Source organism: Stenella coeruleoalba (genome assembly GCF_951394435.1).
Source record: "Stenella coeruleoalba genome assembly, chromosome: X".
NCBI lineage: Eukaryota > Metazoa > Chordata > Mammalia > Artiodactyla > Delphinidae > Stenella > Stenella coeruleoalba.
In genome coordinates, this window is record NC_137152.1 from 37,854,004 (window position 1) to 37,875,177 (window position 21,174).

The 21,174-nt window shown below is 46.7% G+C and overlaps 1 protein-coding gene across 1 annotated transcript; it reads left to right on the forward strand.

The window, feature by feature from the left end:
• The first annotated feature begins 767 nt into the window (after window positions 1-767).
• Window positions 768-15,283, forward strand: TBC1D25 (TBC1 domain family member 25). Its single transcript, XM_079910193.1, has 6 exons — window positions 768-1,016; window positions 2,614-2,723; window positions 3,716-3,870; window positions 12,500-12,627; window positions 12,768-12,956; window positions 13,204-15,283. Exons 1-6 carry the CDS (start codon window positions 900-902, stop codon window positions 14,563-14,565), a joined length of 2,061 nt encoding a protein of 686 aa, XP_079766319.1. The 5' UTR covers window positions 768-899; the 3' UTR covers window positions 14,566-15,283.
• Window positions 15,284-21,174: the final 5,891 nt, after the last annotated feature.

The window sequence follows — 21,174 nt, forward strand, 5'->3', positions numbered from 1 at the left end:
CAGGACTCCTTTGTGAGAAATTACATTTGTAAGGGCAGCCTGTATTTTGTCCAAACCATATAGATGTTATACAGTAAAGTGAGGAGAATGCCTTTTTGCATTTTGTGGTACATAAAGTTTCTCAAAGGAGTCTAAGCTATGTCCAGTATTCAGCTGATATTTGGTGGACACACCATTTAATAACAGGATCGATCTCAACGTGTTGTAAGGATTCAATAAAAACAAAGGCAAACTTTAAAAAGCTAGGACCTCCAGAGAGCATACAAATGGCTTTTTTGGGTAAATTACTTATTGAAGTGTAACATGCGGGCAGAAACTGCAAAAATCATAAATGTACAGCTCCATGAATTTTCACAACGTGTAAACTATTTTTTAAAAGATTCTGGAAAAAGGATTATTCTTCCGTTCAGCGGATTCATTTGAAGTGAGGATCACAGGCGTTTGAAATAGATGACATCATCTCTAAGCAGAGACGCGAGGCGACTTGGGGCGGGATGTGGAGGCTTGACGTCGTCGCGCAGCAGCTTCCTTTCCCCGCCCACTTTTCTCGCCTGAATAGGTCGTCACTTTAACACGCACCTAGGTGAACCCGGAAGCAAACTGCCCAAACAACCAAACCAAGAACAAGGGCGGGGCGGGCCCTCAATAAGCGCCTGCACACTGGCTAAAGTGAGGCAAAATGCCCGGCTTTGGGGGGCGGGGCTCCTGGCAACAGCACACTGTGCGCGTGCGCAGAGGCGACCTCCACCCTGTGCCAGGTGGTGGGGGGGGTAGGGTCCCGTGGCGCCCTCTGCGCCTGCGCCCGGGCGCAAGGTGGGGCCGCAGGCGCCCGCATTTTGGGGTGTGCGCAAGGGTAGGGGGCAACGGTCAGCTGTCACCCGGAGGCGGGTGGTGGAGGGATGGCGACGGCCTCTGGATCCTCGGACTTGGCCGGCTCCGGAGCGCCCCCGCCTGGTGGGGGAGCCCAAGCGGCAGCTGAGGAGGAAGAGCGAGAGGTGGTGCGGGTCCGAGTCAAGGTGAGGCTGGCGGCCCGTCGTCTAGCCTGCCCCGAGCTCCCAGGGGAAGGGAAGGCGGTGGCTGTCCTAGGCTGGAGGGCGGGACCTGAGAATTGGGGTGTTACGTGAGGGGCGAGGCTTGAGGGCAGAGTGATGGTGGCGTGAGTGGAGGGTGGGGGAGAGGCTGGACCTGGGAATGCGAGGGCAGGGCATGGGGCGTGATGACTGCAAATGGAAAGGTAGAGGCCCCTGGAATGGATGGGTGGAGATTGTGGGTAGAGAGGAGGGGCTATAGGGCTGGAGGAGGGGCCTTAATAGTTGAGTGGGGCCTTGAGAAATGAGGAAGGCTGTTGCTGTCTGAAAAGGAACCTCTGACATCAGTCAACATTTGTGTTGAGAGTGCACTTTTGTGCAAGTCCCCACCCTGGATGAGCGGACATACTCGTCGGGGAGACAAACAGCTCAGTAAATGAGATGCTTCAGACACTGGTAGATGTCATGGGGAAATAACGAAAAAGGTTCGGAACTAGGGAGTTACTTTAGCCAAGGTCGTACAGGGAAATCCCCAGAGAGGTACTGAAGGAGCAGAGACACAAATAAAAAGGAGTCAGGCATGTGCATATCAGGGGGGAAGAGTGTTCTAGACAGAGGGAACAGCAAGGGCAAAGGCTGGGAGGTGGGGATGAGCTTGGCATGTTCCCTTAGGTTCCCATGTTGCTGGAGCCCAGAGAGTGAGGGGAAGAGTGGTAGGAGGTGAATCGGAGAGGTAAGAGAGGGGCAGATTGTGAAGGGCCTTTGGCATGTACTCTTGAGTAAGAAAGCTGTTGCAGTAGTTCCAGCAGGCAGTCAGTGATGGTGGCTCAGACTAGGGTGGTGGCACTGGTGGTGATGAGAAGAGGGTAGATTCTGGTGAGAAGTAAACAGATCACTTCAGTGTAATAGAGGAAGCTCAAAGGTAGAGGTTTGGGAGTTCAGAAAAGAGAAGATGCCTGAGCTGTGTGTGAGCCAGCTGAAGAAAGTGGGAAGGACGTACCAGACTGGGGGATCTGCATAAGCAAAGGCCTGGGGCCAGAATGTATTCAGAGTATAACTTCCAGGAGTCTGGTAGTACCAGAGTGTAAAGTTCAAAAAAGCTGACTGGAGGGAGGCTGGCTGGGGTCCTATAGGCCCACCTGTTGGGGATCCTGGGGTTCCCTTTGAAGAGATTTAAGCAGGGGAGTGTTGTAGATAGATGTGCTAGATTGGTTGCAGCGCGGAGGACTGGTTTAGTGAGGGCCAGACTGGACATGGTGATCCAGGCAACCATCATTGAGGGGATGTAGAAGAAGGATTGGGTGCCTGGACTATTGCAGTAGCCCCCTCACTGGAACACTCCTTTCTCCTTTGTCCCCCACAGACTGTTCATAGAGCAGCCAGAAGGATCCTGTTAAATCCTGAGTCAGACCACATCCCTCCTCTGCTCAGAACCCTCCCAAGCCCCCCCCACCCTCCATTCAGAGCAAAAACAACAGTTCTCCCCATGGCTCAGAACTCCCGCCTTGATCTGGTCCCTGCTACTCACTCCATGTCAGCATGGTGATGTGACCCCTGATGGCCGACCCCTGTCTTCTCTCCCCAGAAATGTGAGAGCTTCTTGCCACCTGAGTTTCGCTCTTTTGCTGTGGACCCCCAGATCACCTCACTCGATGTGTTACAGCACATCCTCATCCGAGCCTTTGACTTGAACGGGTGAGTAACGGGAGCCTGGGGAAAGCCAGTGGGCCACCCACCTCGACAGCGGTTGTTTGGCATTTTTATTGTTGTTGTTTGGTAAAGGGGGAGGTTGTTTTCTTGTTATTATTACTATTATTATTATTATTATTATTATTATTATTATTATTATTATTATTGAAATAATCCCACAGTGAACAAACAGCCACATACATATCTTGGAATATTTGGGGAAATCTAGTCATAGGAGTAATATTGCTGAGTTAAACGGTGTATGCTTTTTTAAAATTTCAACAGATGTTTCCAAAATGTTCTCCAGGTAGGTATTACCAATTTACAGTCTCACCAGCAGCCCATAAAATTCCTGTTTCCCTCACACCCTTACAAACACTGGCTACTAGAAAACATTGGAAAATTTGCCAACCTGATAGATGAAAAGTAGTGTCTCTTGGAGGCAGGTGTGATGGTTATTTTGTTGTCGTTGTTATTTTGGACAAATGCACATGGTAACAAACTCAAATAATACAAAAGTGATGGGTATTTAGGATGTTTCCATGGTTACAATAGTTATCACACAACATACTTCTTTGCATAGTTGCACAGGTGTATCTGAAGAACAAATTCTTAGTTGTTATTTGACTTTTTGTGCATAAACATTTTTTGTTGTGAAATATAACAAACATACAGATTGCTTTTTTTTTTAATGCACAAGGCTGCTTTCTTCCCGCTTCTATCCCTCAGCTACTCTGTTACCCTCCCTAGAGGGGACCACGTTACCAGTTCCCAGTGTGCTCTCCAGATACAAGCAGGTGTGTATCTGCTTCTGTTTGTGAAACAAAATAGAAAAAAACGATCTGACCTCAGGCTGCCTGAAATCCTTGGCACAGTGCCCAGCACATAGTAGGAAGTTGTTTTCAAAACCATCTATCCTCCTCGGCTTCTTTTGGAAACTGTCCCTGAGGCCTCCAGGGCACTGGGGCACTGAAAGATGCCATGTCTTCTCTGTCCAGGAAGAAGAATTTTGGTATCAGCTACCTGGGCCGGGATCGGCTGGGGCAGGAAGCTTATCTCTCACTCCTGTCTGACTGGGACCTCAGCACGGCCTTCGCCACCGCCTCCAAACCTTACCTGCAGTTGCGTGTAGATATTCGGCCCACTGAGGATAGTGAGTACCTGGTGCCTTGCGGGCACTGCTCTGGGATGCCCCCCTTTCCCCGTGGGATGACTCCACTCCTCACAATGCACTCCCTCACGGTGGGCTAGGGAGCAAGGAATCCTGGGTCCAAATGCTGGCTTGGCCACTGGCCCTCAATTTCTTTATCTGTAAAGTAGAGATAATGGTATCTTAGGGCCATCATGATGATTAAACAGGGAAATTCATGTAAAAAACCTGGAAAGGTGCATGGCTGCATAGTGAATGCTCAAAAAGTATTAGCTCTAATAACAATAATGATCACATTTATTATAGCATATAATGTAGTAACATATAACTGTATAATGCAATATAATAATAGAGCTACAGTATTATATGTTTCAGTTATAATAATATTGTAAATATAACAATGCTGATTATAGTCATGGTAATTGTATTTATTCATTGACTCACCCTGCACTCATATTCATTTGTTTGTTCCTTTTATCTCTCAGCCACTTCCAGTCTTCTCATATTTGCTCCCCTAGTCTTACCTGTACTGGTCCCTGAGAGCCCACAGATAAATTAAGACACGGCCCCCAAAATTTGATTATTGAGCATACATTAGAAAATAATAGTGTGTCAGGGTTAAAGTTCCTGGGTATGGTAACGGTATCATGGTTATAGAAGGAAAATATCCTTGTTCTCGGGAAAAACACAGTTAAGTATTAAGGGGTAAAGCATCATGATATCTGCAAATAATTCAGCAAAAAAATATACAATGGAATATTACTCAGCCATAAAAATAAACGAAATTGAGTTATTTGTAGTGAGGTGGATGGACCTAGAGTCTGTCATACAGAGTGAAGTAAGTCAGAAAGAGAAAAACAAATACCGTATGCTAACACATATATATGGAATCTAAGGGAAAAAAAAAAGGTCATGAAGAACCTAGGGGTAAGACGGGAATAAAGACACAGACCTACTAGAGCATGGACTTGAGGATATGGGGAGGGGGAAGGGTAAGCTGTGACAAAGTGAGAGAGTGGCATGGACATATATACACTACCAAACGTAAAATAGATAGCTAGTGGGAAGCAGCCACGTGGCACAGGGAGATCAGCTCGGTGCTTTGTGACCACCTAGAGGGGTGGGATAGGGAGGGTGGGAGGGAGGGAGACGCAAGAGGGGAAAGATATGGGAACATATGTATATGTATAACTGATTCACTTTGTTATAAAGCAGAAACTAACACACCATTGTAAAGCAATTATACTCCAATAAAGATGTTAAAAAAATAAAAAAATTTTAAAAATGTATATATATATGGAGAGAGCAAGATGAAGCAAATGTGGCAAAATGTGAACAGCTGGGGGAGCTAGATGAAGGACATATGGATGGTCAATGTATTCATCTTTTAACTTTGTCATAGATTTGAAATTTTTTTAAAATAAAAAGTTGTGGAGTGGAAGACACAGTTCCCAGCCTCAGGGAATTCACAGTGCCTATTTGGGGTGACTGAGGCATTTTATTTTACTTTATTTATTTATTTTTAATATTTATTTATTTATTTGGTTGTGCCAGGTCTTAGTTGCGGCTCGCGGGCTCCTTAGTTGCGGCTTGCCAGCTCCTTAGTTGCGGCATGCATGTGGGATCTAGTTCCCTGACCAGGAATTGAACCCGGGTCCCCTGCATTGGGGGCACAGAGTCTTAACTACCGAGCCACCAGGGAAGTCCTGAGGCATTTTATTGATGTCATAATAACATATAAATAGCTAACATGTGTCAAACACTTGGGGCCATTCTGCACACATAATGTTTATTCATTGGATTGTCAAAACAATTCTACAGGGTAGGGACAATCGTTATCCCCATGTTATAAATGGGGAAACTGAGGCTCATAGAGGGGACAGGACTTGTCCATGTGACACAGACAGTAAGTGGAGGAGCAGGATTTGAACCCAGGTGGTGGCTGAACTGTCTTCAGAGTCCTTGCTTTTAACCATTTAACTCTACAAAATGTGGGGCTTGTTAAGAAAAAGAAACTAGAGAAAAAGATAGGCAGAGAGAGAGAAACAAGAGTCAGAGGGAAAGATAGTGACAGAGACAGGCAGAGAGACAAATGGGAAAAGACAGGTAGCCAGAAACACAGGAACCTCTGCACTGAGCAGCCCTATGTGCTACTGTGTGTCAGTCACTTAGCTAAGTCCCCAAGCCTCCATTTCCTCACCTATAAAATAGACACAATAGCACTATTTCAGTAAGGAAATAAAATCTGCCCCACTAATAAACATGTGAAGAAAACCCCAACTGCACAAGAACTGAGAGGAATGCAAATTACAGAGAGACACACACCCATCAGTTTGGCAAAAGGACATTTAAAAGTTATCTTTTTAAAGAGAATCAACTTTCCAGTTACTGATGAGTTAGTTCTATTCCTACCATTGTCTTGTTTCCCAAACTCCTGCAAATACACGAGTTTGTTTCTGAATTCCTGATCCCCTTACACTGATCTCTTTGTTCAACCCTAAGCCAATTCTATGTTGTTTTAATCATGTAGCTTTATGATATGTTTTAATGTTCTCCTTTTAAAATTTTTTCTTGAATATTCTCACGCACTTACTGTTCTTTTTTTTTAAATTATTTATTTATTTTTTGTATGCGTTGGGTCTTGGTTGCTACGCATGGGCTTTCTCTAGTTGCGGCAAGCGGGGGCTACTCTTCATTGTGGTGCATGGGCTTCTCATTGTGGTGGCTTCTCTTGTTGCAGAGCATGGGCTCTAGGGTGCGTGAGCTTCAGTAGTTGTGGCACGCAGGCTCAGTAGTTGTAGCGCACAGGCTTAGTTGCTCCGTGGCATGTGGAATCTTCCCAGACCAGGGCTCGAACCCATGTCCCCTGCACTGGCAGGTGGATTCTTAACCACTGCACCACCAGGGAAGTCCCACTGTTCTTTTCATTTAATAGAATTAGCTTATCATTTCATTAAAATCCTGATGGGAATTTGATTGGAGCTACTTTTTTGGGGGGGGGGCTGTGCCACACAGCTTGCAGGATCTTACTTAGTTCCCTGACCAGGAATGGAACCCAGTGAACCTGGGCCCACGGCAGTGAAAGTGCCAAGTCCTAACCAGTGGACCGCCAGAGAATTCCATGGAGTTGCATTTTTGTTTTTTTACATTTTTTAATGAAACTATTTTTTTTTTTTTTTTAGCCGCACCACGTGGCTTGTGGTATCTTAGTTCCCCGACCAGGGACTGAACCCAGGCCCTCCACAGTGAAAGCACAGAGTCCTAACCACCGGACCGCCAGGGAATTCCCTAATGAAACTAATCTTTAATTATCCAGTAAATACATTCTCCTTATTATAAATAATGCTGAAGTCTCCTGGAACCAGTGTGCCTAATCTCTTTTTTCAATTTATTTATTTTATTTTTGGCTGCATCGGGTCTTTGTTGCTGCACGCAGGCTTTTCTATGGTTGCTGCAAGCAGGGGCTACTCTTTGTTGCAGTGCGCGGGCTTCTCATTGTGGTGGCTTCTCTTGTTGGGAGCACGGGCTCTGGGCTCACGGGCTTCAGTAGTTGTGGCACACAGGCTCAGTAGTTGTGGCTCGCAAGCTCTAGAGTGCAGACTCAGTAGTTGTGGTTCATGGGCTTAGTTGCTCCGCAGCATGTGGGATCTTCCCGGACCAGGGCTCAAACCTGTGTCTCCTGCATTGTCAAGGCGGATTCTTAACCACTGCACCACCAGGGAAGCCCCCACTGTGCCTAATCTTGTTCCCCTACCCTTTTGCCCTGCAGGAGCTACTTTGATCAGTTTGATGTATAACCTTACAGGTCCTTTATTTATTCACACACACATACACACAGACAAATTAATCTACATATAGAGATACGTAAGTATATTCATATTTGTATATATACACAGACGGTATGTGTTTAACATTAATGGTATCATGCTATACATTAATAGGTAAGTAAGGGCTTCCCTGGTGGCGCAGTGGTTGAGAGTCCGCCTGCCGATGCAGGGGACATGGGTTCACGCCCCGGTCCAGGAAGATCCCACATGCCACGGAGCGGCTGGGCCCGTGAGCCATGGCCGCTGAGCCTGCGCGTCTGGAGCCTGTGCTCCGCAACGGGAGAGGCCACAACAGTGAGAGGCCCGCGTACCGCAAAAAAAAAAAAAAAAAAAAAAGGTAAGTAAGTGTCCAATCAATGGAGCTGTTACAAATATTATTAATGGAATTCTTGGGATCGTGTTTATGACTGTGAAAGCAACAGGCATGTTGTGACCACTTAGATGGCCCAGTCCCTCTTTCAGGGAAGAAGTCAGTTTCTGTCACCTCTACAGTTGGAAGATTACCAAGCCTAGACCATCAACCAATCTGTGCATTTGTGATATGAATCCTCTTTCTGTCATATGTATTGCAGATATTTTTTTCCAAGCTTATCTTTTTGTTTTATGGCTTTGTTTATGGTGCTTTTCTGATCCTATCAAAAACTAAAATATGTATGCAGTCTTATACATATATCTGTCTTTTTCTTTATGATTTCTGAATTTCTCCTTACTTTGGAACATCCTCCCCATCCACAAGCTTATACAAATATTCTCTTACATTTTCTTCTAATATGCTTATTATTTTCTTTTCTACATATAAATCTCTGTCAGCATTGTGATTAGTAGACCTAGCTTTAAAAAAAAAATTCCAGACAAATAGGTATGTCAGCATCATTTATTAAATAACCACTTTTTCTACACTGATTTGAAATGCCACTTTTGTCATGTACTGAGTTCCCATATGTCCTTGGATTTATTTCTGGGCTTTCTATATTGAATTCCACCAGTTGGCTCTGTTTGTCTCATGCTATGCTAACACCATATTTTTATCACAGTGGTTTTCTGATACATTTTAATAAGGCAAGCATTGCCTTCCTCCCACTATTCTTTTTTTTTTGGCTCTCCTTTTTCTTAACTATTCTTAAATGTGAATTCTTTCATATGAACCTTAAAATAATTTTATCCAGTTCCAGGAAAAAACCCACTACGTCACTGATTGGCATTGCACAACATATATAATTTAGGATTTGGGAGGTTTGACAATTTTATGGTAAGGAGGTACAGTATGTATAGTACATATTGTGTAATACTGCAAGAAGGGCCTGGGGCAGCACCCCATAATGAAACGTGCATGTTTCTTCAGGGAAGTGTGTGCATATTCACACTTAGTGAGTTACATAAAGACTAGATATAGGGTTTCCCCGCAGTGGTTAAGAATCTGCCTGCCAATGCAGGGGACACGGGTTTGAGCCCTGGTCTGGGAAGATCCCACATGCCACGGAGCAACTAAGCCCTTGCACCACAACTACTGAGCCTGCACCCTAAAGCCCATGAGCCACAACTACTGAAGCCCACGTGCCACAACTACTGAGCCCGTGCACCACAACTACTGAAGCCCACTCACCTAGAGCCTGTGCTCTGCAACAAGAGAAGCCACTGCAGTGAGAAGCCCACGCACCGCACCAAAGAGTGCTTGCTCACCACAGCTAGAGATAGCCCACGCACAGCAACGAACACCCAATGCAGCCAAAAATAAATAAATAAAGTAATTTATTTAAAAAAAAAAAGACTACATATAGTCACACGTCAGTTCAGATCCGGTTTTGCCACTAGATGAGTTTGGGCTTGTAGAAATCCTTTGTCCATTTTATTAACAGGTTCTTTCTTTCTTTTAAAAGTCAATATAGAATATCTCTCTTTTCCTGTCATGTGTTTTGTCTTTTATTTTTTTTTAAACTCACTGAGTTATACACTTTATTTATTTTTTAATTTGGTTGCACCAGGTCTTAGTTGCGGTCACGGGCTCCTTAGTTGCAGCATGTGAACTCTTAGTTGTGGCCTGCTTGTGGGATCTAGTTCCCTGACCAGGGATCAAACTGAGGCCCCCCGCATTGGGAGCGCCGAGTCTTAGCCCCTGCGCCACCAGGGAAGTCCCATGTTTTTGATGTTGAGCGGTGCTTTTTCTGATATTCACATGGCTGCTCTTGCTTTCTGCTTGTGTTTGCCAGGTATACCTTCATGTTTCTTCAATTTTTAACCTTTCTTTGTCACCTAGTTTTAGTATGTCTCTCACAAAATCTCCGTAGCTGGATTTATGCTTTTTTACACAATTGACAGTGAAATCTTTTGAGCACTTTTCCCCTCCAGTCTCCCCCACCCTCCGTAGCCCGTGAAATGGAAGCTTTGGAACACTTCTCATTCTCATCCTTCTCCTGCTCCCTAACCCTTAACTTCTGGGCTTTGCTCCAACAGTAATTTTTTCTCTTTTTCAATTCCAGGCTATCATTATCTTTTCTTTAGAGTCACTCGCTTATGTTTCAGGAATCCTAACGTAACAATGTTACAAACTCCCAGTCACAGTCTCTTTGTCGTTTTATGTTTAACTGTATATATTAAAAACTTGTGGCCTGTCCCCATTTACCCTCCCTTTTGCCTTCCCCCACCCACCTTGAGCCCTTGTAGTCATTCAGTAGTCATTTCTTAGAGAACTTCTTCGTTCTCCTCCAGTAAGGCGCATGCATTAGATGTATGCTAATGATCAGAAACTTCAGTCGTGGTGGATACGTACTGGGTTGGCTGGATGTGGGACCCTTGGATCTCAGGCCTCTCTTGTCAGTACTCCGTGGGTGCTGCAAGCCACTGTCTTGCTTCCAGAGTTGTGGAACAGAAGCCCATCAGCAATCGGACCTTCTTTCAGTTGTAAGCAGCCTGTTCTTCATCTTTGGAAGCTGGCAAGAGTTTGTCTTCATTCTTAGAATGTGGGCACTTCGCCAGCAGGTGAATAGAGTTGGGGGAGCCCGTGGTCTGTGCTGTTCGTTGATTCATCCTACCTGAGACCTGCCGAGCCACTTCTTCATCTCAGGGACAGTTTCCTTCATATCTGGGTAATTCTGTCTCCACCTGACCCCTTTGCTCCTCCTGCATTTCTTAGGGTTTGCATTGTCAGGTCTCCTGGACTTGTCCTCCAGGTCTCTCTGCTTTCCTCTCAAATCATCTAGCTTTAGCTCTGTGCCTTGACAGGGGCCCCTCTCTTTGGTATTTCAGACCATTCGTGTGACCTTCTTTATTTTACCTGTTGAGTACTGCAACCTTCTTTATTTTATGTGTTTTCATGTTTTAGAAAGCCCACTCTGGCAGCTGTTGGGAGAGGGTGCAGAGGGGCAAAGGGGAGGCAGGGACTGGTTGGGAGGCAGTTTCAGGTGAGAGGCGTGGTGTGAGCTGAGAGAAGAGGTGGAATTGAAGTGTGTTCTGCATGCAGAAGCTATGGAGCTTGGCGATGGTTTGGCCCTGGGAATTGAGAGAGTGGGAGGCGGCAAGGACATCTGTGAGGTGTGGGACTTAAGCAACTGAACAGGTAGAGACACTGTTCACTCACATGAGGAGCAGAGGAGGAGGTTATGTCTAGAGTGGATCTTGGGCTCCCCTTTTGGACCCCTTAGGTTTGCAGTGCCCCATGGGACACCTAAAGAGAGGCAGTGACATCCACTTGTGGCCCAGGGTTTGCTTCCCCCTCAGCTCTGTGGGAGAAAGTACAGTGGACTTCATGGAAATGTTGCTTAGTGACGGCATTTGCCTGCAAATGACAATGGCTTGAACAAATCCCAGTTGATTTGTTTCATATAATAGAGTTTGAAAGCTACTGGTCTTTGCTGTTGTCAGCTTAGCAGCTCTGTGGCGCCAGGGCCGACATCTCTTAAGTCTCTCGAACTTATTCAGGTGGCCACTGCTGCTTCAGCCACATGACATTTGAGGTGGGCAGAAAGGATGCAAGGGGGAGTAAAGAAGAGAGAGAAGGGACAGACTTCTGCTGATGTTCCAAGGGCCAGAATTGGGTAATATCAAGCATAGCATTGTTTCTTCTGTCTAACATGCATGGCATACCTGTTCTACAAATACTTTTGCTAAACTTTATCTGGGCCCTGGAGTAAGGTAAATGAGATTCACATCCCAGCCCTACCGTTTCCTTGGCCACTTACTAACTGTTCCAAGCTGTTTGTCATGGTCTGCAAAATAAGAATGATAATGGTAGTCTATACCAATTGTGGGAGGAAAACTAGCAGGAATATAAGATTAAAAGAGTTTGGGCTCTTGAGCTTTGGGCCTGGCCTTCAAATTTCGGTTCTTTCACCCACTTGCTGTGGGGCCTTGGGCAACTTCTAGTCCTGACTATGCATGTTTCCACATAGAGTGGCGATAATAATAGTGCCTAACTTAGAGGATGGATGTGAATATTAAATGAGTTAATATTTGCAAAGGGCTCAGAACGCTTCCTGGCACTTAGCCGTATGGAAGTGTTGTCTACTGTTCTTATCGTTTATATTGACGTTAAGCCCTGTCACAGTGCCTGGCACATAGTAAGTGCTTGATAAATATTACCTTATATCATTAAAATACTACTATTAGAGTCTGCTCAGCCATTCTGTGAGACAGTTTCCACAAGAGGATTATTCATGGTTTTATTTTTTACGTGATTGGGAGGACATGGGAAGGGAGAGTGGAGTGGCTCATTGCCCTGTGGGTGGCCTGGCTTTGGAGGGAGAGGAACCCGGCCCTGGGGTCTGGGGTTCTCATCCGCATTCTCATACGGCGTCATTCTGTGTGCCCAGGCCCGCTGCTGGAAGACTGGGACATAATCAGCCCCAAGGATGTCATTGGCTCCGACATGCTGCTGGCTGAGAAGCGGTCATCGCTGACGACAGCTGCCCTGCCCTTCACACAGTCCATCCTCTCTCAGGTGCTTTCAGGGAGTCGCGGGGCCCAGCTGTGATTGGAGGGCAGGGCATCCCTGGCACCCCCGATTCCGAGCATGCCGGTTGGTACCTGCCCCTGGCCTGCCCAGCTGAGTGGTGGCCTCCCTCCCTCCTTCCTTCACAGGTGGGCCGCACCTTGTCCAAGGTCCAACAGGTGCTGAGCTGGTCATATGGGGAAGACGTCAAGCCCTTCAAGCCTCCCCTAAGCGATGCGGAGTTTCACACATACCTGAACCACGAGGGCCAGCTCTCACGCCCCGAGGAGTTGCGCCTGCGGATCTACCATGGTGGTGTTGAGCCCTCCCTGCGAAAGGTGAGCCCTCTTGGTCACTCATTGGATCCATCACAGCAGTCATGAATAGCTCAAGAGACACATGCGGTGGGCCACACTCTCGGCGGATGGCGTGGAAGTATTCCAGCACAGCAGGCTTACCTTCAGGAGGGGCAGGCTTTTCCAAAGGAGGGCAGAGGCCCAGGGTGGCTGGGTGGTGATGGATCCACACGAGGGTGTGGCAGCTCATCTGTAGACCCTCAGCCTCATCCCTTTCATCCCTGGCCAGGTGGTGTGGAGGTACCTTCTGAACGTGTACCCAGACGGGCTGACAGGCCGTGAGCGGATGGACTACATGAAACGCAAGAGCCGCGAGTATGAGCAGCTCAAGAGCGAGTGGGCCCAGCGAGCGAGCCCCGAGGACCTGGAGTTCATCCGCAGCACGGTCCTCAAGGACGTGCTGCGTACCGACCGGGCCCACCCCTACTTCGCAGGGCCCGAGGATGGCCCACACCTGCGGGCTCTGCACGACCTGCTCACCACTTACGCCGTTACCCACCCACAGGTGTCCTACTGCCAGGGCATGAGCGACCTGGCCTCGCCCATCCTTGCCGTCATGGACCACGAGGGCCATGCCTTTGTCTGCTTTTGTGGCATCATGAAGCGCCTGGCTGCGAACTTCCACCCTGATGGCCGCGCCATGGCCACCAAGTTCGCTCACCTCAAGCTGCTGCTGAGACACGCCGACCCTGACTTCTACCAGTACTTGCAGGAAGCCGGTGCTGACGACCTCTTCTTCTGTTACCGCTGGCTGCTGCTCGAGCTCAAGCGCGAGTTCGCCTTTGATGACGCTCTCCGCATGCTGGAGGTCACCTGGAGCTCGCTGCCCCCCGACCCTCCCGAGCATGAGGTAGAGCTCGTGGGCCCCCCCAGCCTGGTGGCAGACACTGGCTTTGGGGGCCACAGGGGACGGCCCGTGCGGCAGAGGCACATGCTGAGGCCCGCCGGTGGAGGAGATGGTGCTTTTGAAGATGCTGTTGACCACTTGGCCACCACCAGCCAGGGGCCTGGTGGTGGAGGGCGTCTCCTGAGACAGGCCAGTCTGGATGACCTCCAGCAACTCAGGGATAACACAGGCCCCAGGAGGGACCTTCTGGTCCAGCTGCCCCACCCAGCTGCCCTCATCAGCTCCAAGTCTCTCTCTGAGCCCTTGCTGAACTCCTCAGACCCACTGCTTTCCTCCTCTTCCCACCCTGATTCCCCATCGTCTTCATCTCCGCCATCCACCCAGGATGCCTCTCCCACTGGTGACATGGCTGCAGGATCCCCCTTGATGCCAGAGGTGGGCTCCCCACAAGACCCTGGGAAGTCCCTGCCACCCCCACCCCCACTGGGCCTGCCCCCGCCCCAGGAGTTTGGCCGAGGGAACCCATTCATGCTTTTCCTGTGCCTCGCCATCCTGCTGGAGCACCGCGACCATATCATGCGCAACGGGCTGGATTACAACGAGCTGGCCATGCACTTTGACCGCCTCGTGCGAAAACACCACCTGGGGCGCGTCCTACGCCGGGCCAAGGCTCTCTTCGCTGATTACCTGCAGTCAGAGGTGTGGGACTCAGAGGAGGGGGCCGAGGCCACAGCCCCATCTTGATCAGACTCCCTCCAGCCCACTATCAGCCCCACCAGATATCCGTTCTTTGCCAAGAGGGCCTACACATGAGACCCCGCCTCCCTGCCTGCCAGCCCTAGACATGTGGGAGCATAGTGCCCTCTCTCCCCAGGTCTGAGAGTATGGGGCTCTGCTTCAGTACTGCCCCATGGCGACCACGGCCTCTTTTTTCTGTTTTTGTTGTTTTGTTTTTAACAATTGTACTTTGCACACATGAAGGTCCCTGTGGTCTGTGTATTTCTCTGCCTTCTCCCTGGTTTTTGTTGTAGATGGAGTCCCCAGGGCCTCTTTACCTGCTGGAGCTGAAATACTTCCCATTTCAGGTGAAGGGCGGCTCCTGCTTCCCCAGTGGCAGGAGAATGGATGCTGAGAAATCAGTTCTAGAAGGTGAGCCCAGGTCGAGGACTGCTTGAGGAGGCCTGAGGCTGTTTTGTCGTACATCTGTCTGCCTGTAAGGGTCTGGATGATGTCTGTGAATGTATGTTTTTAGGACAGGCCCTTTGAATGAGGGATGGGAGAGAGAGATCCTGATTCAGAAAGGGCAAGATTCATTACAAAGACTGGGAAGTATGGGCTACTTAGAAACATTGGGCCAGCTACCTCTAGCATTCCACACGTCACCATTTCTAGGATCCAGCCCCTTCTCTGTGAGTCTTATGCACTAATGCTAGTGGTCCTGGACAGGGGTCTAAGGTTCCTATTCTCGTCACTTGCTCTGGGGACAGCTTAAGGGACTATGGCCTTGCCATGCCTCAGGCTGTCAGCACTAAACTGGGTTTCCAGCTCATGGATACCTGTCTTAACCATTTCAACAATAGAAACCATTTATTTGCCTTCTCCGTCCCACTACTGTGGACAAACAAATCAAGCACTGATAAAGCTCAGGCCCTAAAAGGAGTCACCTACCTGTGTGGAGGATAATGATCCAAAAGAAGTTCATTTTTCCCACTTACCTTCTCAGAAGGCAGATTCTCTCACAGGCCGAGTTGTCCCTCCACAGAAGACATGGCAGATGATGGATGAAGTAACTTGGGGTCCTTCGGGTCGTGGCCTCACTGTGCCAGGTTCTGGCCAGAAGTTGCTGCTCTAGGCAATACTGACAGGTGAGGGGCACGAGGGCAGCTATCCTCTCATCTGTCTCTCCCAAAACAATGTCATATAAAGCTGGAGTTAACTCTTAAAAGGCTCCCATCACCCCCCATTATTGGACAGGAGGCTGACCACTCCTCAGATGAGGGCTCAGTCACCGGAGGCAGGACAAGACCATTCTGTGCCTAGGGTCTCCAAGACTGTGGGTCTAACAAGTGCGGATAAGGGGCTCAGGCACCCTGGCCCCAGGGGCCATCCAAGATATGGGAGAATCTGGCCCTCTGAGGACCTGAAATGTCCCATTTGTCAGTAACCAGCTGACACCCTCTGGGTGTATTCTGTGATTTATGAGCTTAGATATTTGAGAAGTCAGACAAGTCAATTCTGTGTATGGCAGCTTGGGACCTCTGAAGGCCAGAGGAGTCCTTTCTGTGAACAGGAGGCTCAGATAACCTGAAGGACAGAAATCTCTATTAGTTTCCGAAGTTACTTGGGACTTCTGGTTCCCGCTAAGATGGCAGACAGCACAAGCCACTGATTCCCTTGCCCAAAAACTACTCTGGAGAAACTACAGAGGGAAACATGAGTTCCAGAAACTAGCACAGCTATGAAGACCTATGAGGAGATGGAAGGTTATCTTTAACTGACCTGTGTTTTGAGTGGTAGATGGCTGGAGGCAACAAATACAGGACAGGTTAGAGATTTAAGTTCTGGCTGGTGCCTCTCCCCCATGTTGCCTTGCCTGCCCCCTCATTGCAGAAATCATCCAAACCACTGGTACAGGTGTCTGGTTGCGGGGGCTAGTATCAGGGTAACAAGAACCCTGCTGAGGGGAGGAAATGAGCAGCCAGAGGAGTGATTACTCCCCCACTGCCCCCTCCAGACACCAGGGCTAGTGGTAACACCTGGGAGATGACCCCCCCTCTTAGGGTTTAAGGATGAAACCTACCAGCAGAATTGTTGGGTGGTGTGATCGTAGATGGGAGTGAGAGCTCTACTTGTGTGGTGCCTGGGACTCTCCACCCTTTGGCTCATCTCCCCTCACACCCCTTTACCCCTTGGACTCCAGGTGATTAACCAGAGTCAAGTCTGGCCTTCAGCCTTCCCTCAGTACAGTTACCAGCCAGAACAGCTGCTCACATCAGGGGAATATGAGCTCACTGCCAAAAGAACAAGACACCCGGGCAGTATAATGACCTCCAGTGAAAAATAAACTGGATGTATTAGTTATCTATTGCTGTATAACAAATCACCCCCAAACTTAGCTTAAAACAACAAATACTTATTTTCTCAGTTTCTGAGGGTCAGGAGTCTGGGAGCAGCTTAGCCATGAGGTTTTGGCTCAGGGTCTCTTCTGAGGTTTCAGTCAAGTTGTCAGCCAGGACTGCAGTCAGCTGAAGGCATGACTTGGCTGAACGACCCAACACTAACGTGGCCCACTCACAGAGCTGTTGGTAGGAGGCTTCAGTTTTTCACCACGTGAGCCTCTCCATGGGGGTCCAAACAACACGTGGTCCCAGCAGGCAGGCAAGAGACCATAACCAAGACAGAACTGCAATGTCTATTATAACTTAACCTCAGAAATGGCATACCGTCACTTCTGTTGTATTTTCTTGGTCACATAGGCCTATGTGTTTTACTAGGCCCTAGTAAAACATGGAGGGGAACCATGCAGGATGTGAACATCAGGAGGCAGGGATCATTGGGGGCTATATCAGACTGGCTACCACACTGGGTGACATACAGTATCTGAAGCAGAAATACTGGGACATACAGATGAAGACTTTTAAATAAGTACAATAAGAGAGAAAATATAAAACAGGAACAAGAAATAGAAAAAGGACTCAAAACAAAATAAGGTATGAGTATGATGGTAGAAAAAAAAGAAACAAAAATACTGTAAATGGAGAAGATGAAATGAGATGTCAAGTTTTAATATAATAGTAAGTACAAAAAACATTTAGAACACCACCCTCAATGGATTTTGTTTTTTTAAAAAAAGGTCCAACTGTACACACACACACACACACACACACACACACACACACACGGATGTTGAAAATGAAAGGATGAAGAAAATATATAGCAGACTAATAAAAGCCCAAAGAAAGCTGGGAGAGACATCCTAATAGCTAACAAAATGAAATTTCAGATCGTGAAAAACAAAGAAGGACATATACTCATTAACAAAGAATATATGTCTACCATAAACACATATACTCCTAAGGAGACCTGAACAATACATTTTTAAGCTTGATATATAATTTCATATATATGACACACGTTCCTATATAACCCTCCACTTAACAAATGGAGAAGACTCCTTTTATGCTTACACTTAATTACAAAAAACAGACCCTGTTAGGGCACAAAGAAAGCCTCAATGAATTCAAAAGTATCAATATCAACCATGGTCTCTGGCCACAATGCAATAAAATTAGCAATAATGAAAAGCAATGAAAAAAAAGGCCCCAGGAGTTCCCTGGTGGCCTACTAGTTAGGATTCTGGGCTTTCACTACATGGTCTGGGATCAATCCTTGGTTGGGGAACTGATATCCCACACAGCACGGCCAAAAAAAAAAAAAAAAGGTCCCCATTTTTGGAAACTAGCATTACTAAATAACCCCTGGGTAAAGGAAGAAATAAAGGAACTTTAGAAATACTTAGAACTAAACAGTAAAAACACTACATGCAAAATTTCTGGGACACAGAAAAATCAGTTATTAAAAGAAAATGCATAGCTTTAAGTACATTTATCAGGAGAGAAGAAAGGTTGAAATATAAATGACCTAAGCATTCAAATCAAGAAGTTGGGAAAACAGCAGAGGAACAAACCCATGACTCCATGAGTCATGAAGGAAATATCGTTAAGGAAGGAAATAAGTGCCAAAGAGAATTTTTAAAGTAATGATAAAGAATAGCAAAATGAAAAGCTGGTTCTTTTAAAATATTAATGATAGGCCTCTGCCAAGACTGCTTTAAAAGAATGCAAAATACAACACAGAAAAAGGGAAATTATAGACACAAAAAGGCTCAATATTGGAAGCTAATACATTCGAAAACCTTGATGAAAGGCTTAAGTTTCTGGAAAAATTAAAATGTGCTCAGACTGATGCAAAAAGAAATTGAGAAATATAACAAGTTTTAAGAAAATTTGAAATGATAGTTAAAGACACTCCATCTCGGGCTTCCCTGGTGGCGCAGTGGTTGAGAGTCCGCCTGCCGATGCAGGGGACACGGGTTCGTGCCCCAGTCCGGGAAGATCCCACATGCCGCGAAGCGGCTGGGCCCGTGAGCCATGGCCGCTGGGCCTGCGCCTCCGCAACGGGAGAGGCCACAACAGTGAGAGGCCCGCGTACCGCTAAAAAAAAAAAAAAGACACTCCATCTCATTGCAACAAAAAGCTCAGGCCCAGACCCAGATGGTTTTGCAGATGTAGTTCATCAAACTTCCAAGGAACTGTTAATTCCCAAATATACAAATCGTTCCAGAAACTAGGAAAAAAGCAAAAGCTGCCCAACTCATTTTTTGAGGCTAGTATAGTCTTGATTCTAAAACCAGATAAGGAACATACAAGACAATAAAGTTATAGACCCATTTCACTTATGAATATAGATGCAAAAATTCTAATAAAATATTAGCTACCTGAGTTCAACAGTGTTAGTTTAAAAAAAATCATAAGTAGGGCTTATCCCAGGAATTCAAACATAATCCAAATGAGAAAATTAATGAGTGAACTACCACATTAATAAGGAGGAGAAATCATATGATAGTCACAAAGCAGAAAAAAAATTTGATAAAATTCAGCACTTGTTTATGATATTAAAAAAATAACTGAGCAAACAAAATAAGAGTAGAAGAGAACATCTTTGACTTGATAAAGGTTACGTGGCAAAAAGAGCAAAAATGCCCAATAGTAAAAAACAAAAACAAATTTTTTTTAAAAGAAAGAAAACAACAAACAAAATGCCTAACAGAGAAAATTTAAACACATTTTCCCTCTAAGATCAGGAATAAGGCAAGGATGTTCCCTCTCAATATTGCTACTTAACATACAGCTGGCCAGTGCTGTAAGGAAAGAAAAAGAAATGAGATGTAAGTTTTGGAAGGAATTGATAAAAACCCATTTGTAAATGATATGACTGACTACCTTAAGGAACTAACAATGACCAGAAAAACTGTTAGGACCAATAAGACAGTTCGGCAAGGTTTCCAGATTAACCTATAAAAACCATTTCTCTACAATAAGAAAATAAAGTATCTAGGAAAGAATTTAACCAATACAAAAGACTTCTATAAGAAAAAAATTGGGGGCTTCCCTGGTGGCGCAGTGGTTAAGAATCCGCCTGCCAACACGGGACACAGGTTCGAGCCCTGCTCCGGGAAGATCCCACAGGCCGCGAAGCAACTAAGCCCGTGCACCACAACTACTGAGCCTGCGCTCTAGAACCCGTGAGCCACAACTACTGAAGCCCGCGTGCCACAACTACGGAAGCCTGCGCGCCTAGGGCCTGTGCTCCGCAACGAGAGAAGCCACCGCTGTGAGAAGCCCTCGCACCGCAACGAAGAGTAGCCCCCACTCGCCGCAACTAGAGAAAGCCCGCGTGCAGCAACGAAGACCCAACGCAGCCAAAAAATAAATCAATAAATCAATAAAACCTATTAAAAATTTTTTTTAACTCTAATAACAAATACTGTAGGTGATCTGAATAAAAGGAGAGACATCTCATGCTCTTTGCTGGGAAGATTTCGTGATGTATTAGCTATGTATTGGCAACAAATTACTCCCAGACTTAAAATAATAATCATTATCTCAGTTTCAGAGGGTCAGAATTCTGGGAGTGGCTTAGCTGGGTGGTTCTGAACCTGAGTCTCTCATGAGGTTGCAGTCAGGATGCAGAAGGGGGCTGCAGTCATCTGAAGGCTTGATTCCACTTCCAAGAATGTCCACTCACATAGCTGTTAGCAGGAGGCTTCAGTTCCACCATAGGGCTGCTGCATGAAGTACCAGGTACCGTCCCACAGAGAAAGCAGTCTGTGTGAAAGCAGGAAACTGAAGTGCCTTTTCTTTTTTTTTTTTATGGTACGCAGGCCTCTCACTATTGCGGCCTCTCCTGTTGCGGGGCACAGGCTCCGGACGCACAGGCTCAGCGGCCATGGCTCACAGGCCCAGCCACTCCGGGCATGTGGGATCCTCCTGGACTGGGGCATGAACCTGTGTCCCCTGCATTGACAGGCGGACTCTCAACCACTGCGCCACCAGGGAAGCCCCGAAGTGCCTTTTATGACCTAGTTTTGGAAGTGATGTGCTCATTCTGTGCATTACAAGTGAGTCAAAAGTCCAGCCTACCCTCAAGGGAAAGGGAACTAGGCTCCAACTCTTGAAGGGGGCATTATCAAAGAGTTTGTGAACATATTTTAAAACCTCCACAGGTAATATTATTAAGATATTATTTTGCCCCAAATCTATTAATTCAATGCAATCCCAACAAAACTCCCAT